Source organism: Hemicordylus capensis, chromosome 2, assembly GCF_027244095.1.
Source record: "Hemicordylus capensis ecotype Gifberg chromosome 2, rHemCap1.1.pri, whole genome shotgun sequence".
Taxonomy (NCBI): Eukaryota; Metazoa; Chordata; class Lepidosauria; order Squamata; family Cordylidae; genus Hemicordylus; species Hemicordylus capensis.
This window is the reverse complement of record NC_069658.1, coordinates 101911501-101932986: the sequence shown is the minus strand read 5'-3', so window position 1 is coordinate 101932986 and position 21486 is coordinate 101911501. Positions and strand designations below refer to the sequence as shown.

General features: G+C 41.3%; 1 protein-coding gene across 2 annotated transcripts in view; it reads left to right on the top strand.

The window, feature by feature from the left end:
* Positions 1 to 18793, top strand: part of VPS13A (vacuolar protein sorting 13 homolog A) — a 354074-nt gene extending 335281 nt beyond the window's left edge. For both annotated transcript variants that reach the window (XM_053292130.1, XM_053292129.1), the window contains exons 69-72: positions 10611 to 10696; positions 13398 to 13521; positions 15978 to 16052; positions 17143 to 18793. In XM_053292130.1, the coding sequence (XP_053148105.1) occupies positions 10611 to 10696; positions 13398 to 13521; positions 15978 to 16052; positions 17143 to 17193 (336 nt within the window). In that variant the 3' untranslated portion in view covers positions 17194 to 18793. The remainder of the gene's footprint in view (positions 1 to 10610; positions 10697 to 13397; positions 13522 to 15977; positions 16053 to 17142) is intronic.
* Positions 18794 to 21486: the final 2693 nt, after the last annotated feature.

Genomic DNA, 21486 nt, shown 5'->3' with positions numbered 1-21486 from the left:
ACTTCCCGTACCAATTTCCCCACCCTGTCTTTAGCGAGATCAACGTTCAGTAAAAATGAAAATAATGAGGAATTAAAAGTTGTAAGTTGTAAGGGGTAATAAGTCTTCATCATTCGAGCTCAGCCAAGAGACAAGTATGATGATTCTTCAAGATAAAGTCAAGGTCTCAACACGAAGGGAGCAAACTCTTTCTCCAACACTTTTGCTTCTCCAGTCAGAGCTTGGCTAGTTAATAGCAAAAAGGTGGTTGTTCAGCCATAAAACATCTTGTCATTCGTGCAAACAAAAGAAATTGTAAATGGAACTATTAATACAGAGCAAGTCTTCTAGAGTTGGATCCTCCCAGCAAACGGGTAAACAGAATTTTTTCCACGCAGGGCTTTGTAAGACAAACATAGCTGAATTGACATGTGGCTTTGCAAAACATTAAAATGAAAAACAGAGTCAAGGAAGTGGGGGGGTGGGGCAGGGAGACCATTCTTTTCTCCAAATCTATCTTCTTCTCCATTGCAAGTTCTTGTCTGCTGGGAAGCTCAGAACAGGGGAGGGGGGAGTTCACCAAGAATTTAAAATGGGAAGGAAAAAGAAACCATGATATTCCCCAACGATGAAGGCTATAAATAGTTTAGAGTTCAAGATTAAACTAAGAAACAAGTAATTGCTGGAGTATCAGACATTTTAAAAAAATTCCCTGAGGCGGAACTGAAAGCTGCTAGTGTTGGAATGCTGAGCAAAATACAAAATAGCGAAAATAAGCAAGAGCTATCAATAAGAAGCCATAGAACTGCCAAACTCACAGCCGTAGACATCTCAGAGATTTAATTAGGAAAGCTGTAGATAGGAATATATGTAGCAAGGTCTTCCTTAACGAGGCTGGTGGAAACCTCTCCTGTTCAACCTGATGCTTGAAGCAGAAAGGTCTCTCCCAGGGGGGTCATCCAGAGTCCTCCAGACTTTCTCAAGCCTGGAATCTTGCCAGACTCCCCTCCTGTTGAAGGGGGGAGGCCAAGCTCTGCATGCATTCCGATCTTCATATTAATAATGAAGATATTTAGACCCGACGGGATTGAAAACTCCCGAGAGGTTAATCGGGAGCTTCCTTCCAGGAAGCCATATTTGCTCTCTCCCCCCACAGCCATTTCAGAGCCATGATGCTGCAGTCGGCCAGAAAATGAGGTAGGACAAACTCCTTTTTCCTCCTACCTCACTTTTTGCCTGGATAGTGAATCTGAGCTACCCGGGTCTGCAGCAGCTGCATCAGGAAGTTTCCCAGATAACATGGACTGCTTGGGTAAACTTTCTTCTATCCAAGCAGCTCATGTCATAGGAATACGAGGTTCAGTCAAACACAGTATCAACTTGCCCACAGTCTGCTTTTCCTCTTTAGTTTCAGGGGTACTTGATATTTTGTGGAGAAATGGGGAAAGTTCCTTTAAAAAATTTTCAAAGTGCATTGCTTGTCCAGATGGATAGATAGCCACCTCTTTTAGGACTGATTATCCTTAAAAATTGGATTCTTCCTGACCATGAAAAAAGGCATTATATTATTTTTAGTCTTCTTCCTCTGATGAGAGACATGATCATAAATGGTAAGTCCAGAAGGCTTTCTGGCCCTACTGTAGATGATTTCCCTAATAGTTGAAAGACAAAAATTGGCCTGGATAGGTCAGCCTATAGGGTTTTTTGGTTTTTTTTGGTTTTTTTTTTTTGTTTGTTTTTGTTTTTTTTTGCTAATGCAAAGAAATGCTTATCCTTTTCAGTAAATGGGACATTAAGACTTAGGAAACAGCAGTCTTTGGGGAACAGAAATAAGGGTTTTATCTCTGTAGCAAGGCTAGCTAAGGTCAGAGAGACAGTCTACTAGAGAAGAAAGCTGCACAGTCTACTAGAGAAGGAAGCTGCACTAAAGATGGAATGCCTGTTCCCCTGCTACCGCCGCCACCACCACTTAGGCATAATTATCTAGAGATTATTTACTGCTACGTGCTATCAAGCAGAACAAGCTGAAGGAGAAATAGTTTGGTTTTTTCTTTCCAATAATGCATCCGACCACTGAATATGGAGGTAGCCAATAGTCATCAGAATTAGTAGCCATTGATTAGCCTTGTCTCCGTTAATTTGTCTAAACCTTGCATAAAAACGTACAAAGAGAAAGGGAACCACAAAGAATTCCTTGTTTTATGCCACTTTGACTTATTTATCATAAAAATAATAAGATTGGTGTCCTAATTCTCTTTGAAGGTCAAGAAGGAAAATTTCACAATTTAGAATTAGAAGGTCAAGAATTAGAATTTCCTAATAATAGCTAGCTGGTGAGCAGCCATTTTCTTCTTTAGCAATGTAGATGACTACATAGCCTTCAGGATTTTTAAGGTCAAGGAGATAGGAGTCTATAGCGATACTTGCAATTCTGAGAACAGGTTTCTCAAATTTAATTCAATGTATTTATTTATGCAATTTCTGCCAGACTTTCTGAGAAGATGGTTTGGTATCTGCCTTAATGATTCATACCACTACAAGCCAACATCTAAACAGAAGGAATTCAGACTCTTCCTAGAGATTTTATCATCCAGAGGATTAAGGAGCAAGGGCTGTTGAAGATAATATAGCAGTCCAAGGTAGTCTAAGGTCTTCACCAACTGCAGTGAAGACATAGGTCCAGTTACACCAGGGGTGGGCAAACTTGTCCCTCCAGCTGTTGTTGAACTACAACTCGCATCTTGCCCAGCCACAATAAATTGTGACTGGAGATTCTGGGAGCTGTAGTCCAAAAACAGGTGGAGAGCCATCATCTCTCAGCCCCTGTCCCTCACATGCAATATGGGGAAAATACCTTAGGGGGCTGTAAAGATTACTGCGTTTTTTGTGTGAAGCATTTCAGAAATGCAAAATTCATTATGTAAATCCTAAGTATTATTAAAAGTTAAATTCCACAGGACACTTTTTAATGTAGTCTAGTTGAAATTCACCTTATCGACTGTACAAAAAATTCTTATTCCATCTCATAAAGTAATGTATTTGTTTTTATAACATATTCACCAAATGATTCCTACAGTGGTTTAAAAGAATTTAAAATATTATCCTATATTATTTCCTTTTAAATTCAAAATCTAAATTAAATAAAAAAATTCTCTTTTGAGTTTAAGAACATTTATTAAAATGTATCTATATTTTCCCCTTAAAATGTCAATTTTATATTTGATGTGAGCATATCACCATGGTTAGGTTGTGATATGTGAAGTGACACCCCATCACGTGGGCGGTGGTGGTTGTGGTACTGTGTCACTGGAGGTACTGTGCTGGGGGTGGATAGGGCCAGTTACTCTCCCCCTGCTAAATAAAGAGAGAATTTTTTTCATTGATAACCAAAATTCTGGCCTTTGTGTTTGAGGCCTTTTAGTAGATATTATGCAAGAGCCAACATTGATTCTGTCTCATCAGCTGTGTGCCCAACTGCCCGTATTGCATGCCCCAAATGTCCAAAGGTATAGTTCAGCTCCTCAAAATGGTTACAAGAACTTAGAAAAAGTGACTGACATCTAACTGACACTGTCAGCATGTAGTCAAAGGAGAATACTAATAATTAATCTTTATTTGTTAGATGCCTCATAACAAATTATTCTCTGGGTGGTTCACAACAATACAAAATTCCAGTTAAAACACATAACACAAAACAAACAATAGAAAATACAATAGAAAATGCAATACAAAACATTTTAAAACTTATAAAAATCACATTTTAAAAGCCTGAGTAAAGGGAAAGATCTCCTGGTCTCTAAAATAACAAAGTTATGATGCCAGGCAATCCTCACTGGAGAGGCTATTCCATAGATGGGGTGCCACTACAGAAAAAGCCATCTCCCTAGTAGCCACCCATCTCACCTCATTACCTCATTCAGCATGGGCACTCGGAGCAAGGCCTCCAAAGATCTCAATGTCCGAGTTGGGACATATGGGACTAGGCGCTTCCTCAGATAACCTGGTCCCAAGATGTTTAGATTTTTAAAGGTTAAAACCAGCACTTTGAATTAGGCACGGAAACAGATTGAGAGCCAGTACAGTTGATGAAGCACTGGTGTGATATGATCAAAATGCCCAGCCCCAGTCTATAATCTTGTGGCCCAGTGTTGGACCAACTTCAGTTTCCAGACAGTTTTCAAAGGCAGTCCCATGTACAATGTATTGCAGTAATCTAAGTGAGAGATTACCAGAGCATGGGTTACTGACCAAGCTAACTCCATGCAGGTAAGGTCACAGTTAGCATATGGGCCAAAACTGATAAAAGGAGCTCAAAGCCACTTGAGCCGCTGACAGTGCTGGGTCAATGAACACACCCAGACTGTGAACCTGGTCCTTTAAGGGGAGTGCAGCCCATCTAGAACAGGCTGAACATCATTCATCTGGACAGATGAACCACCAGCCAACTGCTGTCTTGTCTAGATTGAGTCAACATGTTCACTCTCATCCAGTCCCTTACTGCATTCAAGCACTGATTCAGGACAGTAACTGCCTCACCTGCATCTAATGAAAAAGAGAGCTACAACTGAGTGTCATCTGCAAACTGATGACACCTCCAGATAAACCTCCAGATGACCTCTTCCAGAAGTTTCATGTAGATATTAAACTGCATAGGGGAAAGAACATAGATGTGGAACCCCAAAGCACAACTGTGATCTTACCTAGATGGTAAGGAACCTCAAAGCACAACTGCCATGGGGTTGTGCAGTAATCCCTCAACACCACCTTTTGAAAATAGGCATCCAGGTCAGTGTGGAGTCACCACCAAGCAATACCTCCCACACTCAACCAGCCTATCCCAGAGGATACCATGGTGAGTGGTATCAAAGCCACTGAGAGGTCCATGAGAATTAACAGGGTTGCACTCCACCCACACAGGTCTGGCAGGGTGACCAAAGCAGTTTCTGTTCAAAAATCAGGCCTGAAGCCTGACTGAAATGGATCTAGATAATCCATTTCCACCAAGAGTGTCTGGAGCTGGTCAGCCAGTACATGGTCAGCATTTGCCCAGGAAAGAGATTAGCCACAGGCCTAAAGTTGTTAACATCCTCTAGTTCCGGACTAGGTTTCTTTAGGAGTGATTGGAAAATAGCTTCCTTCAGTGAAGCTGGAACCACTCCCTCAATGAGGCATTTAGAACCTGCTGGATAGGGATGTGCATGGATCCGGACCGGCACCGAGGGAGGGTCTACTTTTAAGGGCGCGGGGGTAGAACTTACCCCTCCCGCTGCTCTTCCCCCTCCGGCGCTGCTGTTTAAAGCGAAGTTTTTGGGGTGGCAGCATTCCTCGCTGCCGCCCCTGCCCCCGTCGTTGCCAGGAAGTCTCTGTAAGAGCAGCACGCATGTGTGCATGGCATGGACACTTCCTGGCAATGAGGGGGGCAGGGGCGGCAGCGAGGAACGCTGCCACCCCCAAAACTTTGCTTTAAACTGCAGCGCTGGAGGGGGAAGAGCGGCGGGAGGGGTAAGTTCTACCCACCCACCCCCACCCTTAAAGGTAGACCGCCCCTCGGTGCCGGACCGCCGGACCGGTCTGGCTCCAAACCGGTTCGGAGGCCTCCAACATGGCCTCCGGACCGGTTCGTGCACATCCCTACTGCTGGACACAGCCAAAGATTCTCTCCCTACTAGATTTAATATGCCATGAAGGGCAAGGATCAAGCATGCACATGGTCGGCTGAAGACGAATTCAGCTGAACACCATGTCCACATCCAGAATGAAGGCCTGCAGCAGTTCCACTCCCATTTCTGAAGCTGCATGCAGTGATTTCTGCCAGTCTCCCCTTTCCCTGAAAATCTCTCTGCAATGCACAATTAAGTTCATGAGAGCTGCACAGCTCTTAGGGGAGTAATTGAGTGTTGCACACGGCTCTTCCAGGAGAAGGGGAGAACAGTGATGATCACCCCCTTGCATGAGCACCTGTACATCAGAAGCAGGACCAGAGCCACTGTGGGAGTTCATCCTTTGGCTGCATGCCCACAGTGTTAGTTTTCAAGAAAGGATTTCTGCAAAAATTCAGGTTGAATTAGAAATGCCCCTCGCCTTTTAGTAATTTCAGGCAACCTGAAAATATCAAGTACTTCCAAAATTGTAAAAGTCCGGTGTTATAGATTTAACATTTAAAATATAGGAAAGCAGCACATTCGGGGAGGAGGGGGATGACTGACTTCCTAGCATTTCTCCTCTTAGTGCATGGATAAAGTAATACAATGGTTCCCAATATGGGGACCTCCAGATGTTGCTGAACTACAACTCCAAGCATATTCGGCTACAATTTGTTGTGTATGGGGATGATGGGAGTTATAGTTCAGCAACATCTGGGGGGGCCTAGGTTGGGAACCAATAAAATAATACATGAACTGAGCTGCCCCCTATTTGAATATGATTTCTCCCTGACCACCCAGTTTAAGAGCTCTGTTCTTCCTGGGAAGATATGGGAGATGGCAGGGCAGCTTCAAATAAATTTTGTACAACTCAATTCATTTTTTGCTCCCTGGAGTGAAGGAAAGGGTTGCACTAGAACCTGAAAGATGGTTCCAGGGAAAGACTGGGAACAACTTGTGCTAAAAGAAAGAACAGCCCACTGCTCGTGCATGCTATCCATCCTCAAGAGCATAGAACTTGCACAGGATTGCCTGCTCCTATACATGTACTGGGAAAATGACATCTTGCTATTTTTACATGCATCTTGTGGTTTTACAGGATGAACTTAGATGAGTTTGCTACTGTCAGATTACATGGGTCACATGAGCAGAGCACTTGAGCAATATTTCTGCAGAAATCTTCCTTTAAAATATTGTCTGAGTAGACTCTCAGATTCATGCCATTTTTAGAGTTCAGTCTCAAATATTAGGGATGTGCACAGATCGATTTTTTGGTGATTCAATTCAAGGTCAAATTGAATCACCCAGATTTGATTCAAACTCAAATCTGCAAACTTGAATCTGATCAGATTCAATTCAAGTTGGATTCTATTTGATTTGGATTGATTCAGCCCACTTCTAAAGTTCCCAGGGGCACCAAATTTACATGGTGGGTAGGTCCCCATAGGTACTACCTACCACCCACATTTGAAAGAAGTGGGGCACTTGGTTGATTTTGAATGATTTTATTTTAGTTTTTATGATTTTGTATATTTCCGCCATAGAAAATAATGGGGATTCTAAGTTGCCCTATCCCTATCCCTAACCTTAACCAGGATCCCCAGGTTTTTGTTTTGTTTTGTTTTGTTTTGTTTTGTTTTGTTTTGTTTTGTTTTGTTTAAAGCTAAGCTCTAGCCCTTGTAGAAGTTGACTTATGGAGCAAAAAGTGTGGTCACTGTTTTTTCAAGTGATTGGATTCTTTGGTGTATAATAACTTTTCCTCATAATAAATCCCTATGAGGATTCATTTCTTCTGTTCATTTTGACTGTCACTGGACAATGCCAAGTGCCAACTAGACTGCCCCATCCCACACACAAACACTGGGGTACTCAGTTTATTTTTTAGGAATCTGTGAAGTGTCCAGATTCTTTGGTGTCTTCATTACACACCTTCATTGCTTCTGTTAATTTTGACCCCATTGCTTTGCAAGTAGGGGTGAGGAATTAGTGGCATCCCATGTGCCAACTGTCCCCCAACTCGCAAGCCACTGGGGTACTCAGTTTATATTTTAGGAATTTCTAAGGAGTTTAATAACCTTTCCTCGTAATGAATCTCTATGAGGATTCATTACACACCAGAGTGTCTAGACACCAAAGAGTCTAAACACTTGAAAAAATTCCTAGAACTAAGTAGTACCTGTAGTTGGCACATGACAGCTGACAGTCACTCGGCACTGTCAAAGGACAGTCAAAATGAATAGAAGAAATGAAGGTGTGCAATGAATCCTCATAAGGATTCATTGAGAGAAAGTTATACAAGAATCCAAATATGTGAAAATAGTGGCTGCACATTTTGCTCGTAACTCCACTTTTACAAGGGCTAGAGCTTAGCTTTCTTTTTAAAATGAAAGCTGGGAATCTGGGGGAATTAATAAGAGGAACCTGAATTTTGAATTGATTCAAATCGAATCTGGCAAAATTTGATTCAAGTTTGAATTTGGTCAGGAGTGTCAGCAGATTCGTTTTGAGCTCGAATCACCTGAATCGACCAGATTCAGGTTGAATCTATTCTAATTCAAATTAATTCACACATCCCTATCAAATATATCTTAATAGGCCCATAGTTAAGAAAGAATAAGTAGAGTGGGACAAAACATTAATGTAAAAATTAACATCTTTACATCCCATCTTAACTATGTTAACCATAATCTTCACAATCTTCGTTATCGGCAATGTTCTGAATTTATCCCCATCCTACAACATAAACCTGGATAAACTCTCGGTCCTATAGTAAAGCCAATTAAACCAAGACATATTGCCTAATATCATATGGAAATTAATCTAACGTTGACTGTGAGAGGGGTAACTTGATCATATGATACTTCTGCACAAGTTGAAGGCTTTTGATCCAGCAATTAAAATGACATCCATGGCACATGAAGCGAGACCATGCTGCTTGCCACAGAAATTAGTAATAATGTCTGAGCCCACATAATATTTGCTCATTAGCAATTAGGGTTACACTTCAGTGGCTGACACCTAGACTAACAAAGCACTCAATACCAGTGTTAGTGGAGAGTTTCAGATTAACACTGCACTGGTGCTTGCGTGAAGGTGGGAGTGAATTTCAATTACCTCTCCTTTCCCTGGATGCACTTTGTGCCACCCCAAAATATGTGCAACCCTCAGGGAAATATATTGGGTGGCACAGCGCACTTCTGAGAGAAGCAGAGGTTGTCAAAATTTGCCCTGCCACACCCCCAGCTGCATGAGCAGTGGAGCTGAGTGAATTAAACTCTTGAGAAGCATCTGTATTTTCCCCATAGCACCTGTGCTCCATTAGTCTGAATGTCAGCCAACATCTTTATGGATGTACTGCAAGAGGCTGTCAGCAGCCCCATTTCCCAACCCTTCCTGACAATTTTCCTTAGGCAGATTAGGTGTCTGGAACAGGAGTGTGTAGATACTAAGAATTGCATTAATAGTAATCAGAGCTGAATCCCAGTACAAAGGAAAGGCTATGTTATCCCATTACTTGAATATTGGAGTCCTCTTGCAGGATCCTGTTAGCTGCTGGTAGAAGTCTAAAACATCTTCATAGCATCAATATTGAGTTCCTTTGTTGTTAATCCTTGTTTAAAATATCAGAATCTGTAAGAATTAAGAATATCTGCACCAAATCTGGAAAACCTGAACTGAAAATAACCACATTGGTTTGAAATTGCTTACTATTTTCTGTCACTTAAAATTATGGGAGAAGTTGCTAGGTTTTCCTAATGTCTGAGATAACAGTTGGATCTCAGATAATAAATGGACCCAGGAAACTACAGGCCAGTTAGCCTATCTTCTGTGCTGGGTAAATTGATAGAAAACATACTTAAGGACAAAAGCATATAGAAGAACAGGCCTTGCTGAAGGAGAACTATTATGGCATCTGTCAGAGCAAGTCTTTCTTCAGTAACCTTTTGGAGTTCTTTGAGAGTGTCAGCAGACATGTGGATAAAGGTGATCTGGTTGACATAGTATACTTGAACTCCCAAAAATCTTTTGACAAAGTTCCCCACCAAAGGTTCTTGAGTAAACTTAGCGGTCATGGGATAAGGGGACAGGTTCAGTTGTGGATTAGTAACTGGTAGAAGGACAGGAAACAGAGGGTAGGAATAAATGGACAGTTTTCCCAATGGAGGAAGGTAAGAAGTGGGGTTTCCCAGTGATCTGTACTGGGATCTCTCCATACTGGGCGAGTGGGAGACAAAATAGCAAAAGCGGTTCAATGTAACCAAGTGTAAAGGGGTGCATATTGGGGGCAAAAAACCCATCCATCTTCACATATATACTGATGGGCTCTGAGCTGTCAGTGACTGACCAGGAGAGAAACTTGGGGTTGTGGTGGACAGTTTGTTGAAAAAGGCAAATTCCATGCTGGGGATTGTTAGGAAGGAAATTGAAAATAAAAACACTAATATAACGCCGTTATACAAATCTATGGTGCCACCACATTTGGAGCACTGCACATTTGGTCACTGTATCTTAAGAAGGATCTTTTAGAACTGGAAAAGGTGCAGAAGAGGGCAACCAAGATGTTCAAGGGCCTGGAGCACCTTCCTTATGAGGCAAGGCTACAGCATCTGGGGCTGTAGTTGCAGGGGAGCAACAGCAGGAGAGATGGCATGACCTCACTCTTGCCTGTAGGCTTCTCAGAGGCATCGTGTAGGCCACTGTGTGAAATAGGATTATGGACTAGATAGGCCTTGAACCTGATCCAGCAAGGCTGTTGTTTTGCTTTTTAATCTTATCAATTCCAAACTGACACAATACAAAGCTAATTGAAAGAAATAACTGCTTCCTAATTGCAGATACAAAATGGCTTAAAACTATGAGATGCATACAAGGTGGTTGTGTTTGTTGTTTGTTTTCAAAAACATTGTGTAATAGGCTCCAATTATTTTTTTCCTCATAAATAAATTTCTACACTCTAGGGAATTCTATACAACTGTCTTTTTCTTTTAGAATATTGAAAATGGAAGATTTGCAAAACTGAAATATTTTACACATGCAATGGTTAATAATACAGATTTGCTAATGGTAACAAAGAGGTAAGGTTTCCTTTTGCCTGTTAATTTCTTAAAAGCTGCATGCCGCACTTCCCCCCACCCCATTACTGGTTGAATTAAAGAACACTGAATGACATACTGTGCAATGTTCCGAATCTGTTTTAACAAAACGTGTGCAATTGTGCAAAAGTGCTCTTTCACAAATCACAAAAATTGCACAAACACAATTACACGATGAATGGTCATTGGAAATAATGGCCACCCACTGCACAAACTGCATCTGGGCAATTTTTGTGTTTTGTGCAAGACCACTCTTGCTCAACTCTGTGCATATTTTGTTAAAAACACAAATGGAAGCTTGTGTAGTATGTCAGCCACTCTTTATTCAGGTAGACTGATTTTACGTTTCACAGTGAATGCTAAATACAAAGAAGCACAGCCTTCCTTTAAGATATAAATTCTGAAGGCTGTATCTTAAAAACAGTAAACAAAGTTTTAGGAAGAAATCTTTCTTAAGTGTATTCAACGCTTGGCAGCTTCCATGTAGTCCGGGGCACACCTAGGTAATTTGGGCACCCAGACCACCCCTCCATGAGCCCCCTCCAGTGCGAGCCCCCCCAAAACCTACTCCATGCCAAACCTCTGTTGCTCTGACATCATGGGCTTGCACGATTTCTCTCAGCTATGCAGGCGTCCCTCGCAGTTAGCCAGAGATCCTGGGCTGAACAGACAGGCCCAGCGTTGCTCTGGCCGCTGCTGGGGGTGGGGAGAAGGACAGCTAGGCTCACCACCACCCTGGCAGCCACCCCTCAGCTGCATGGCAGCTGAAGTTAAAAAAACAACCCTGAAGTTGGGCATGACGGGGTGGTTGCAGGAGACCCCCAGGGCCATTTGGAGGGCTCCCGGACCTTGGAGGCCACAGACCAGGGCCCCAAGGTCTGGGGGTTAGAGTGTCTCTGCGTGTAGTTAAGATCATGGGATTGATTGATTGGATTGGATTTCTATACCACCCTTCCAAAAATGGTTCAGGGCAGTTTACATTAAAACAAAACTAAAATAAATTAACTGTTAAAATCAAAAACTGTAAAAACAACATAAAACCATTATTAAAACAATTTGGAAAACCCTGGAAAACCAGGCCAAACCTTTATGGTTTAAAAAACAGTTGTAAAACACTGGAAGGCCAGGCCAAACAGATAGGTCTTAAGGGCTCTCCTGGAGGCCTCAGATTACAGATTCATGCTGGGAGTGCATTCCACACAGCCCAGGAGCAGCTACAGAGAAGGCGCGCCTCTGAGTAGCCACCAGACGTACCAGTGGTAACTGAAGACGGACCTCCTCAGATGACCTGAATGTGTGGTGTGGATCGTACAGATTGTACAGATAATGCATTAAGATTTTTAGCGTGGAAATCTGGAATTAGTAAATGGAATAGCATAGAACTAACTCTCTTCCATTTTATTTGGCTCTAGCTCTCACTATTCTAAGAGCAACTATTCTAACAAAAAAATTTCCTAAAGCTAATAGTATGTTTGTCCTGATCCAGTAATTGCTTGTGAGCGTAGGAATCTAATGTGCACACCAAGATTCCACACCAGTAAAAACTTTTATCATTTACTTCAGTTGAGGGGTCAGTTCCATGACTACAAAGATATGTGCAAATCTTTCTGCCCCTCTTCCTTGAAGTGGATGAAAACGTTTTTGTCAGCGGAAGGCCTGCTTTCACATTAGAACATACACAGACCTGGAGTGTGTGCATTAAAATTTTGTGACTTACTTATGATTAATTCAAGTTATGAAAACATTCAAGCCACATGACTAGTTCTGCATGCCTGAGGGAGTTTTGGATTTGGCAAAGATCTTCTGAAACGAAGAAAAGTATCAAAAAGCAGCTTGCGATACGGCATGGGGATTCCATTGGACCTGACTAAGTCATTGAACATGCTTCAAGTAGCTCTCTGGATTCCAGTTAATCATACTGGCTGACATCCTGATTAATGAAGCTCATGGGTCGTGAGGGTCTGCAGGGATGCATCTGGAGCTCACAAGCAACTGCTTCAATTGCTTTACACATGCACGGTTGCCCAAGGGGGACAAATGTCCTTGCTCTGCCCATGCTCCAGAAGCACTCTGGAAGAAAGAGCATGTTGCCGAGGGTTGTGTTGTGCACAATTACCAGTTGTGTCCCTGCTGTGTTTCCCTGCATTTCATCAGCAACTGCTTTATAAAACTGTTGTTGCAAAATATTCTACAAGTGAAATGCTAGTGAGACTGGGAAATCTACAAAGCTTTTCACAAAGCCCACTTAAGAAACCATACCAAATTTTTTGAATCTTGTCATTGCTTCATTGTAGTGCATGTTAGAGCCAAAATATGAGAACTTTGCAAAATAAAATAAAATAAAAAATAAACTCACCTCAACTATACAGTTGTTGCTTCCAAGTTGTTTTCTTATAGAAAAATAATGCAGAATTCTCCTTTGATATGCAAACTGTTCTTCATTATATGTTGATTTTTAAATTCAGTAGAGAGTTATAAGCTGCCTGCTTCAGCCAATTAAAACAAATTCAAATACTGTTGCATTCAGTAGAGCTCCTTCTTGGGCAATCTCTTGAAGGCTTGAGAGAATTTCAAACTGGGTGGTGAATAGTGACTACTTTAATCTTTTTCAGAAGTTAGTATGGTAGTTACATTATTATTATCTCTGTGTTATTTTAATGGTTTCTTTTGCATTCTTATGTAGTGGCATATTGTTTGTGACAAGAGGTACTTTTGGACAGCTAACGTGTGAATGGCAGTACTCATATGATGAATTTACCAAAGAACCATTCATTGTTGAAGGTCGGAGGTTGCGCATTGAAGCAAAGGTATGATGATAAGTGCATAACATAAATAAAGCATGATGTTAGAATGTTCAGTAGGTTCAAACAGTAGTATTTCAAAATGTAATATTTTAAAAATCAAAGACATTTCCCCCCAGAAAGTTTTAAGCAAAAAAAAAAACTTTTCCTTCAGCTGCTGGCTTGTCATAGCATTATGCAACAAGCCAGATTTACCAGGTTAATGGAATGCTCCGTGTGAGCATCATTTTGGAACTCTTTATTAGGGTACTACTTACAAACAAAAAAGTTGGTTAGTGCCTGTGGAGTGTTTTGGTTAGGAAGAGGGTTTCATCCCTTGCCCCATTGCCCTTGCTTCTGCCCCTCTTTCTTTCTTAACCCCCTGCCATCTATGCTCTGTGTCACAGAAGATAAGTGAACACTGTCTTTTCCAATCCTTGTGTTTTTTAAAAGACAGCACAAATTAGTTTAAGCTTTCTGACAATGGAGCAGTACAGGGTATGATGTGGGAAGGGAGGAGAAGGGACCAGAAGTCTTGCTAGTCCCTTCCTTTCCTTTCAAGCATTTCCCAATTCCCTATTACCCCATCATGACAGAACTGGAAACATTAATGTGTGATGGAGAACTGGCTTGCATATGGTAAATATATAACAAATATTTCTGATGAAAAGTGCTCTGCAATTATCTTTTTCTTCTAGAGAAAGCATTCTAGAGCATTCAGGCGTATTGCTCAGGTTGTCCTTTCTGAATTACAACTGTAATTCATTTTTTTCTGTTATTTAAATAGCATTCCCAAACCCATCATATGTATTTAATGCTTAATGTTTTGGACTAATGTAAAATGTACTTTACTGCTTTAATTGTAATTTATATGTATGTTGCTGGCTTTTCTTTCTTACTGGTAAAACCGGTGTTATGACAAGTGTGGTGGTTGGGTCGAGTGGGGAAGATCTTGTAAACTGAAAAGATGCAATGCATCTCTGTGCACCCCACCGAGAAAGTGCCCTCCCTCCCTCCTGCAAGACACCTGTTAAGGAGGGGTGGGTAGGTTTTGCCTTCACTGCAGGAGTGTCCTGAGGTACAACCCTTTTTTCTCTCCCCGCTAGTTGTAAATGGCAGCCATCTTTATTGTATTGCATTTGCGGTAAAAGCTCTGACAGTAATTGCCTAAGCAGATGTGCTGGTTTGGAATGTTCAAAAGCTCACGGAATAAAGCAGTTTGCAGTCCAGCTTTTGTGATGAAAGGGGAAAGTTGTGAGTTTGGCTGGGATTCAGACTTTGCACAAGGAATACCTAAGAATTGGAAAGAGAACCTGGGAAATGGGGAAGAGACAGGAAGTCTTGTGGCAAGGAAACTGAAGAAAGGATCTATGGTAGTCCATGGATTAAGAAAGGGTTGGTGGCTTGAGGAAGAGGACAGAAAACACAGGGAGTTTAGACAAGAATGAACCTGGTGGGTGGTGGTGGGGGCTCCCTAAAAAGCTTCAGAATATTGAAGACCAGGAGCAGCTCTGGGGGAGGAAGAGAGGAAAGCTAGGCAACCTGACCAGAATGAAGTTGCTGTAAGGTGGGGGAAAGTAGACAGTGCCCTAAAAAGCAGTGACCTGAGGAGGAAACAACGTGCCTATGAGGAAATAAAGTCAGCCATCAGTCAATGAGTGAGACACTTTAGCCCTTTTCATACTGGCTGATATTCTGTGCTGCCTTCTGAGGGTGTAGGGTGTAGCAAGAGTTCTGTCCTTGCCAGGAGCCACTGGTCTCATTGTGGGCAAGACGTGGCTTGTGGTGCACGGAGAGGGAAGCGATTTTCACTTCTCTCCCTCCTCACAAAAGCTCCTTTGTGCCCAGGAATAATTTTGTGAGGGCTGTGCGACACTCACAGACATATTCCTAAATGTGAAAATTGTGCAGAGGGGAGAGGAGCAAAAATCACTTCTTCCTCCCCTGTGCCCATGCTGTGCTGTGAGCCTAGCCTTAGGAAGTCATTTTAAGATGAATGTATGTGCAGTCATGCACACAAAAGCTTGTATGTATACAGACATTTGTACACACATACAACATAATATCTGAATATAGCTTAATATTTCTGAGGCACTGGATCTGAAAATAGTGTTGCAAGAGCACTGTTGTAATTATAGGAGAAAGGCCCTTTTACAAATAACAAAAAAGTATCAGCAGGAACATCAAGTAGTCTCTGTACAAGGATCATCATGAAGTCCTTGCTCATTCAATGAAAATATTTGTAACTGCATTAAAATGCATAATATTGTGAGCTGAGAACCCAACGGCCATTTTCACATTGAATTCCTCTCTGCAAATGCTGACTTGTTCTTGAAATAAAATATTTTTAAAAATTATTTAAAAGACTTTTCATCATATAACTATTAACTCTATGCTAAGGAGGTGAAAGAATAACAGTCTTACATATTGGTTTCCTTTGGAGATCTGATTTCTTGTCATAACGTAACTCCTTTATTTTGTAGGAACGCGTCAAGTCTGTATTCCATGCCAAAGAATTTGGGAAAATAATTAATTTTAAAACACCCAACGATGCCAAGGTGAATACCAAATATCTCTCTCATGCAAAAATATACATTGATAACTTTATCTAGAGAGGATGTACTTGGGCAGAGAGCTGGTCTTGTGGTAGCAAGCATGAATTGGCCCCTTTGCCAATTCATGGTTGCATTTGAATGGGAGACCATATGTGAGCACTGTAAGATATTCCCCTTAGGGGATGAGGCCACTCTGGGAAGAGCATCTGCATGCTTGTATGCAGAAGGTTCCAAGTTCCCTCCCTGGCATCTCCAAGATAGGGTTGAGAGAGACCTTGGAGAAGCCACTGCCAGTCTGTGTAGACAATACTGAGCTAGATGGACCAATGGTCTGACTTGGTATATGGCAGCTGCCTCAGATCCTATGAATAAGCATAGTCCTTGACCCAGAGCCCAGTGTGTATGCTGATTATAAGTGGAATACTGACTTCCCCTTTCATTCAGGATACAGGAGAAATCCATGCTTGAGTAATCTGACCTTTCATTGAAGTGAAAAGACCTCAGGTTCAGGATAGAAGTTCGAGCTCCCATGCTCTGAAGAAACCTCTAGATCACTAAATCATATGATTGCCCTCACAAATTGTTGCCAAGCTCCTAAGTGAACTGTGCACTGTCACTAAAATTTCCATAGCGAGGGTAGCACCAGCTAGGTGAGACAGCAATTCTCACAGATGTCACATCCATACAAGTATGACTCAGCTGTGAGTCTGGCAGTAACCCTAACTGTTGGGTTTCCCAGCATATGTGAACCATCCCACCTTATATATAGATATATTGGCTGTCATCAAGACGAACAAAGTGTGGGTGCTAGATGAGACATGCTGCTGAAGGTTTTGAGGTATGCACAGCCTTCGGGGACATATTTTTGGATGGCATAGAGTGCTTTCAGGGGGAGGTTGTCAGAATTGTGCGCACACACCCCGTGCAAGTGTCACTGCTGCTTTAACCTAAACTGGCACTTCTCACCTAGCACCCACACTTTGTTAGACAATGGCTGACATCCAGACTATCTAATGATATGTATGTGTTAAATAAGAAATGAAATGAAGGATATGTCGACCAGTTTAATATATTTTCTCTTCATTTTCCACAGTGGATTCTCGGTAAACTGGAAGAAGTAAGAGAAAGTCACACAACTTCATGACCATTGGTTCAGGATTCCAAATGACAGAAAGCAGTCCCGACAATTCTTTTGAATATGAAAGAGGCAGGATTTTGATTAGTTAAATAAATTGCTTATGATCCTTCTACACAGGCAGAGTCAAAAGGCTGCCTTAATGTCATAAACACTGTTTTCAAGCTGAGAACTTTTGCCAAATTGTGGCTTATTGAACTTTTTATTTTTAAACAATGCACAATTATTTAAACCTAGGTTGCAAAATGACACACACACACACACCCCGTTTTATTCTTTCATATAATCTACATAACACTTTGTGATTACGATTTTTGTGGTAGCTGGTGTTTCCCCCTGCAAAGACTGAGCTTTAGTTTTGTCAGTTTTCAGATGGATTTAAAGGGACATGCTATAATTACCACATCACATGTTAATATTCAGTTAAATTCTTCAGGGAAAAACTGATTTAACCAGCAATGCTCTTATATTATAAATGACTTTGCTGACCAGTTTATTCAAATTAAGCCTTTTTATTTACCAATATAGATCACATGAGGTTATTTAGTTTTTTATACTAATAAACAGTTTGTTGTACTGTAATATCATTTTTAGCATTCACTTTTTATATGATGCAAAAAAAATAGCAAAGTGTTCTGGTTCCTCGTGGTGGGTTGATGTATACATGCAAACATGAATTTATTGAAAAGATAACAGTAGGGATGTGCCTTTGCAATAATGCTTTGAATGGCATGGTCCTTAACACTTCAGATTATCAATGGAGTTGAAAAGATCTTGTAAAGCAGTATGTTTTAAAACAGTATTTCATTCAAGAATATCCCTTCAGTTTATATAATAATGTGGGAAAAGAATCTACAGTCCAGCACTTTAGATTTCCAAATTATTTTCTATTATTAACATTTGCTTTCTGCATTTCAACTCAAAACAATAACAGTTTTTCATACAGAACTGCAAAAATATAAATAGGAGGGCCTCTAAAGGTTTGCATAAAGATTTTTAACATTGATTAAGTCAGGCTTTACAATAATGCCTATAAATACATATGTATCTGAGAGCGTTGCTTATATAAAAGGAAACGGAATGCAAATTATGTAAGTGTATTATTGCCTAATCCAGATTTGAAGACTATGGATGGTTTAATGCATGTATTAAGTGTCTGCTGCAAGAATATTCTTTCCAAACTGGAGGATTGTGATGAGGGGTATTGGGCCTTCTGAAATAGTTGGTGGTGCTTGAGCTACCTGACCTGTAGCTTTGTTGTAAAAGCTAAAGTAAATGGCATGCCAAACTGTAATTGTATGCATTTATATAAACTCTTGCTTGCTCCATTAGGTAACTCTCTGAGCTAGTTACAATACATTGCAGTCTTCCCCATAACATTTTATCCTTTGCTGTGCTGAATGTAAATTAAATTAATGATTACCAGAAATGCCAAAGTATAATTTGTCTTGTGTGACTCAAGAATGTGAATTCTGCCCGGATCATTGATTTAACTGACAGTTGTATCAAACTTGAGCATTTATTTACACTTTCTCATGGCCAGCCTTAGCTGCCAACCAACCATATTACTCCTTCTCAACATAAACAATAAACAATCCAATGGCTCTTAGACTGCTTAAATGGATCTTCCTTTTCTTTTGTCTGTGGTATTTAAGCGGTACTGGATTTAAATCCTCTAGCATACAGGCTGCAAAACATAGACAAGAACCCACCACCATACCAGCTGCAAAATATTGAACTGGCTGGCAATGCTTAAACTTTGAGAAAGTTCACTTAGACAAAATATGCTAGTTAGATGGCAGACATCTCTGAAAATTGTCTTGTAAATATTACCTGTAATGTTCCAATTATAACACACCCCCATGTACTGTATGCAGTGCTAACTTGTAAATGAAAATGGAGGAAAATAATTGTTTCCACACAGACCACCGGACCTGGACTTCTCTCCCTCTTTTCTTTGCCCCTGAGTTGCCTGGATAAGGAGAGTTACTGGCAGTTAGTACAAATTGTATCTAACCTGTCTTGGCAGGAAGCAGGAGCCCCTTGCAGCTATATCCTACAGTTCACAGTACATTGACAGGAGGAGGCTGGCAGATCATTGCCTGGAATAATGGTTCAGTCTTTCAGAGCTGATTTGAACCCATTGGTTTCAGGAGAAGAGCCAGAGCAGAAGATGGCTCAGCTCAGTGGGAAGGGGCGAGGGACAAAGAAAGAAGCAGCCCTGTGAAGCAAGTATTGCTTGTAAAAATGCCCCCTTTCCCCCCTAAAAGGCCCCTCCATCTATAATTCACAGCTTATTTATTTATTTATTTATTTATAAAAGTTTGGGAACATTTTTTGAAACGCATAGTTGTTGTTGTAGACAGACTGTTATTAAGGACAGGGGAGCATATTATAATTGGAAAATTATGGGTTTTTTCTAAACAAGTAAAATCAATAAAAGGGTAACTATATTTAAAAATCAGGGAATGACATAACCACTGGTACATAGCAGCTGAGGCTTAAGCTTTCGTGTGAAGATTGCCCCCACATGGTTGAACCAGTCTAAAAATTATAGTGAAGATACATCTACCTGCAAGTCTAATGCAGATCTCTGAGGAGGAAGGGCCTACATTAAAAGCCTTTAAAAAAACACCCCTGGGGCTTTTGGTAGAGTAGTGGGAATTTAGTCCATACTGAGGAGATTCTCATGATCCACCAAAAGCGGGCTAAGGGAGCCTAGCCTGCTTTTGGAGGATCGTGTACTGCCACAGGGGCGCCTGGCAGCAAACCCTCCTAATTCCCCCTCCCCTTAGATGAGGTTAGCAGAGCGAGCGACTTGGATGTACAATTTGTGCTGGCTACAATTTGTTGGCTGGAGATGATGGGAGTTGTAGTTCAGCAACATCTGGAAGAGCCCAGGTTGGGAACCACTGGATTAGAAGCTCTCCTATGCCTTGTTCAAACACTTTCCCTTCAGCACACTAACAAATGAGCAGGCTTTGATGTATCTCAGGTATCGATATTGTACAAATATAGTCAGTACAATACAGAAATACAGTATTGTATGATTATATGTCTTTATCAAGCATATCCCTTTTAAGATACTAGCTACTGTTTTTTTAAAAAGTTAGTTGTGCCTGGTGTTGAAACCAGTGGGGAAAGCTAAGTATTCTTAATGAGTCCTACTGATTTCTATAGGACCTGGGTGTGATTGGGGATGGGGCTATAGCTCAGTGATAGAGCATCTGCTTTGGATGCAGAAGATTCCATATTCAATCCCTGGCACCTCCAGGTAGGACTGGGAAAGACTCCTACCTGAAACCTTGGAGAGTTGCTGCCAATCAGTGTTGAGAACATGGAGCCAGATGGATCAATGGTCTGACTCAGTACAAGGCAGCTTCCTATGCTCTTCTGTGACAGGTTAACTGGATGAGGACCAACAGATTTACTGGCCAACATGATGTCCAGCATTCCGTCACTGGAATGCTCCATGTTGGGACTACTGCAGCCAGCGTGAGAGCCAGCATGGCATAGTGGTTAAGAGTGCCGGACTAGGACCAGGGAAACCTGAGTTCAAATCCCCATTCAGCCATGATACTAGCTGGGTGACTCTGGGCCAGTCACTTCTCTCTCAGCCTAACCTACTTCACAGGGTTGTTGTGAGGAGAAACCTAAGTATGTAGTACACCGCTCTGGCCTCCTTGGAGGAAGAGCGGGATATAAATGTAAAAAATAATAAATAATAATAATAATATTGCAAACATACAAGCAGCCCTAACACTGTTAAGAATGAGTAGTCTTGCAAGTTTGCAGTATGTACCTGCAGGTGTTCTGGGTTCTGACCAGACATCCTTGGCCTTTGCAGCAGGGGTGTCTTGTGGTGGCGGGGTGGTTAGGCACTCAGGAGCCCATGCTTACAGACACCTCTGCAGCACAGCAAGAGAGACTCATCTAGCTTTGGAAGGGCCAGCACAATATTGATTTATCATTTGAGGGCCCTGCAAAAGCAACAGCCCTAGATGTTCTTAGCCACATACTATGTGATGTTTAGAAGACTAAACGTTGCCTTGTACTACTATCTCAGAAACTTCTCTCTCTTCAGGATGCCATTGGAAGAGCAGAATGCTGTACAGGTGAAACTCGGAAAATTAGAATATCGTGCAAAAGTCCATTAATTTCAGTAATGCTAATTAAAAGGTGAAACTGATATATGAGACAGACGCATTACATGCAAAGCGAGATAAGTCAAGCCTTAATTTGTTATAATTGTGATGATCATGGCGTACTGCTCATGAAAACCCCAAATCCACAATCTCAGAA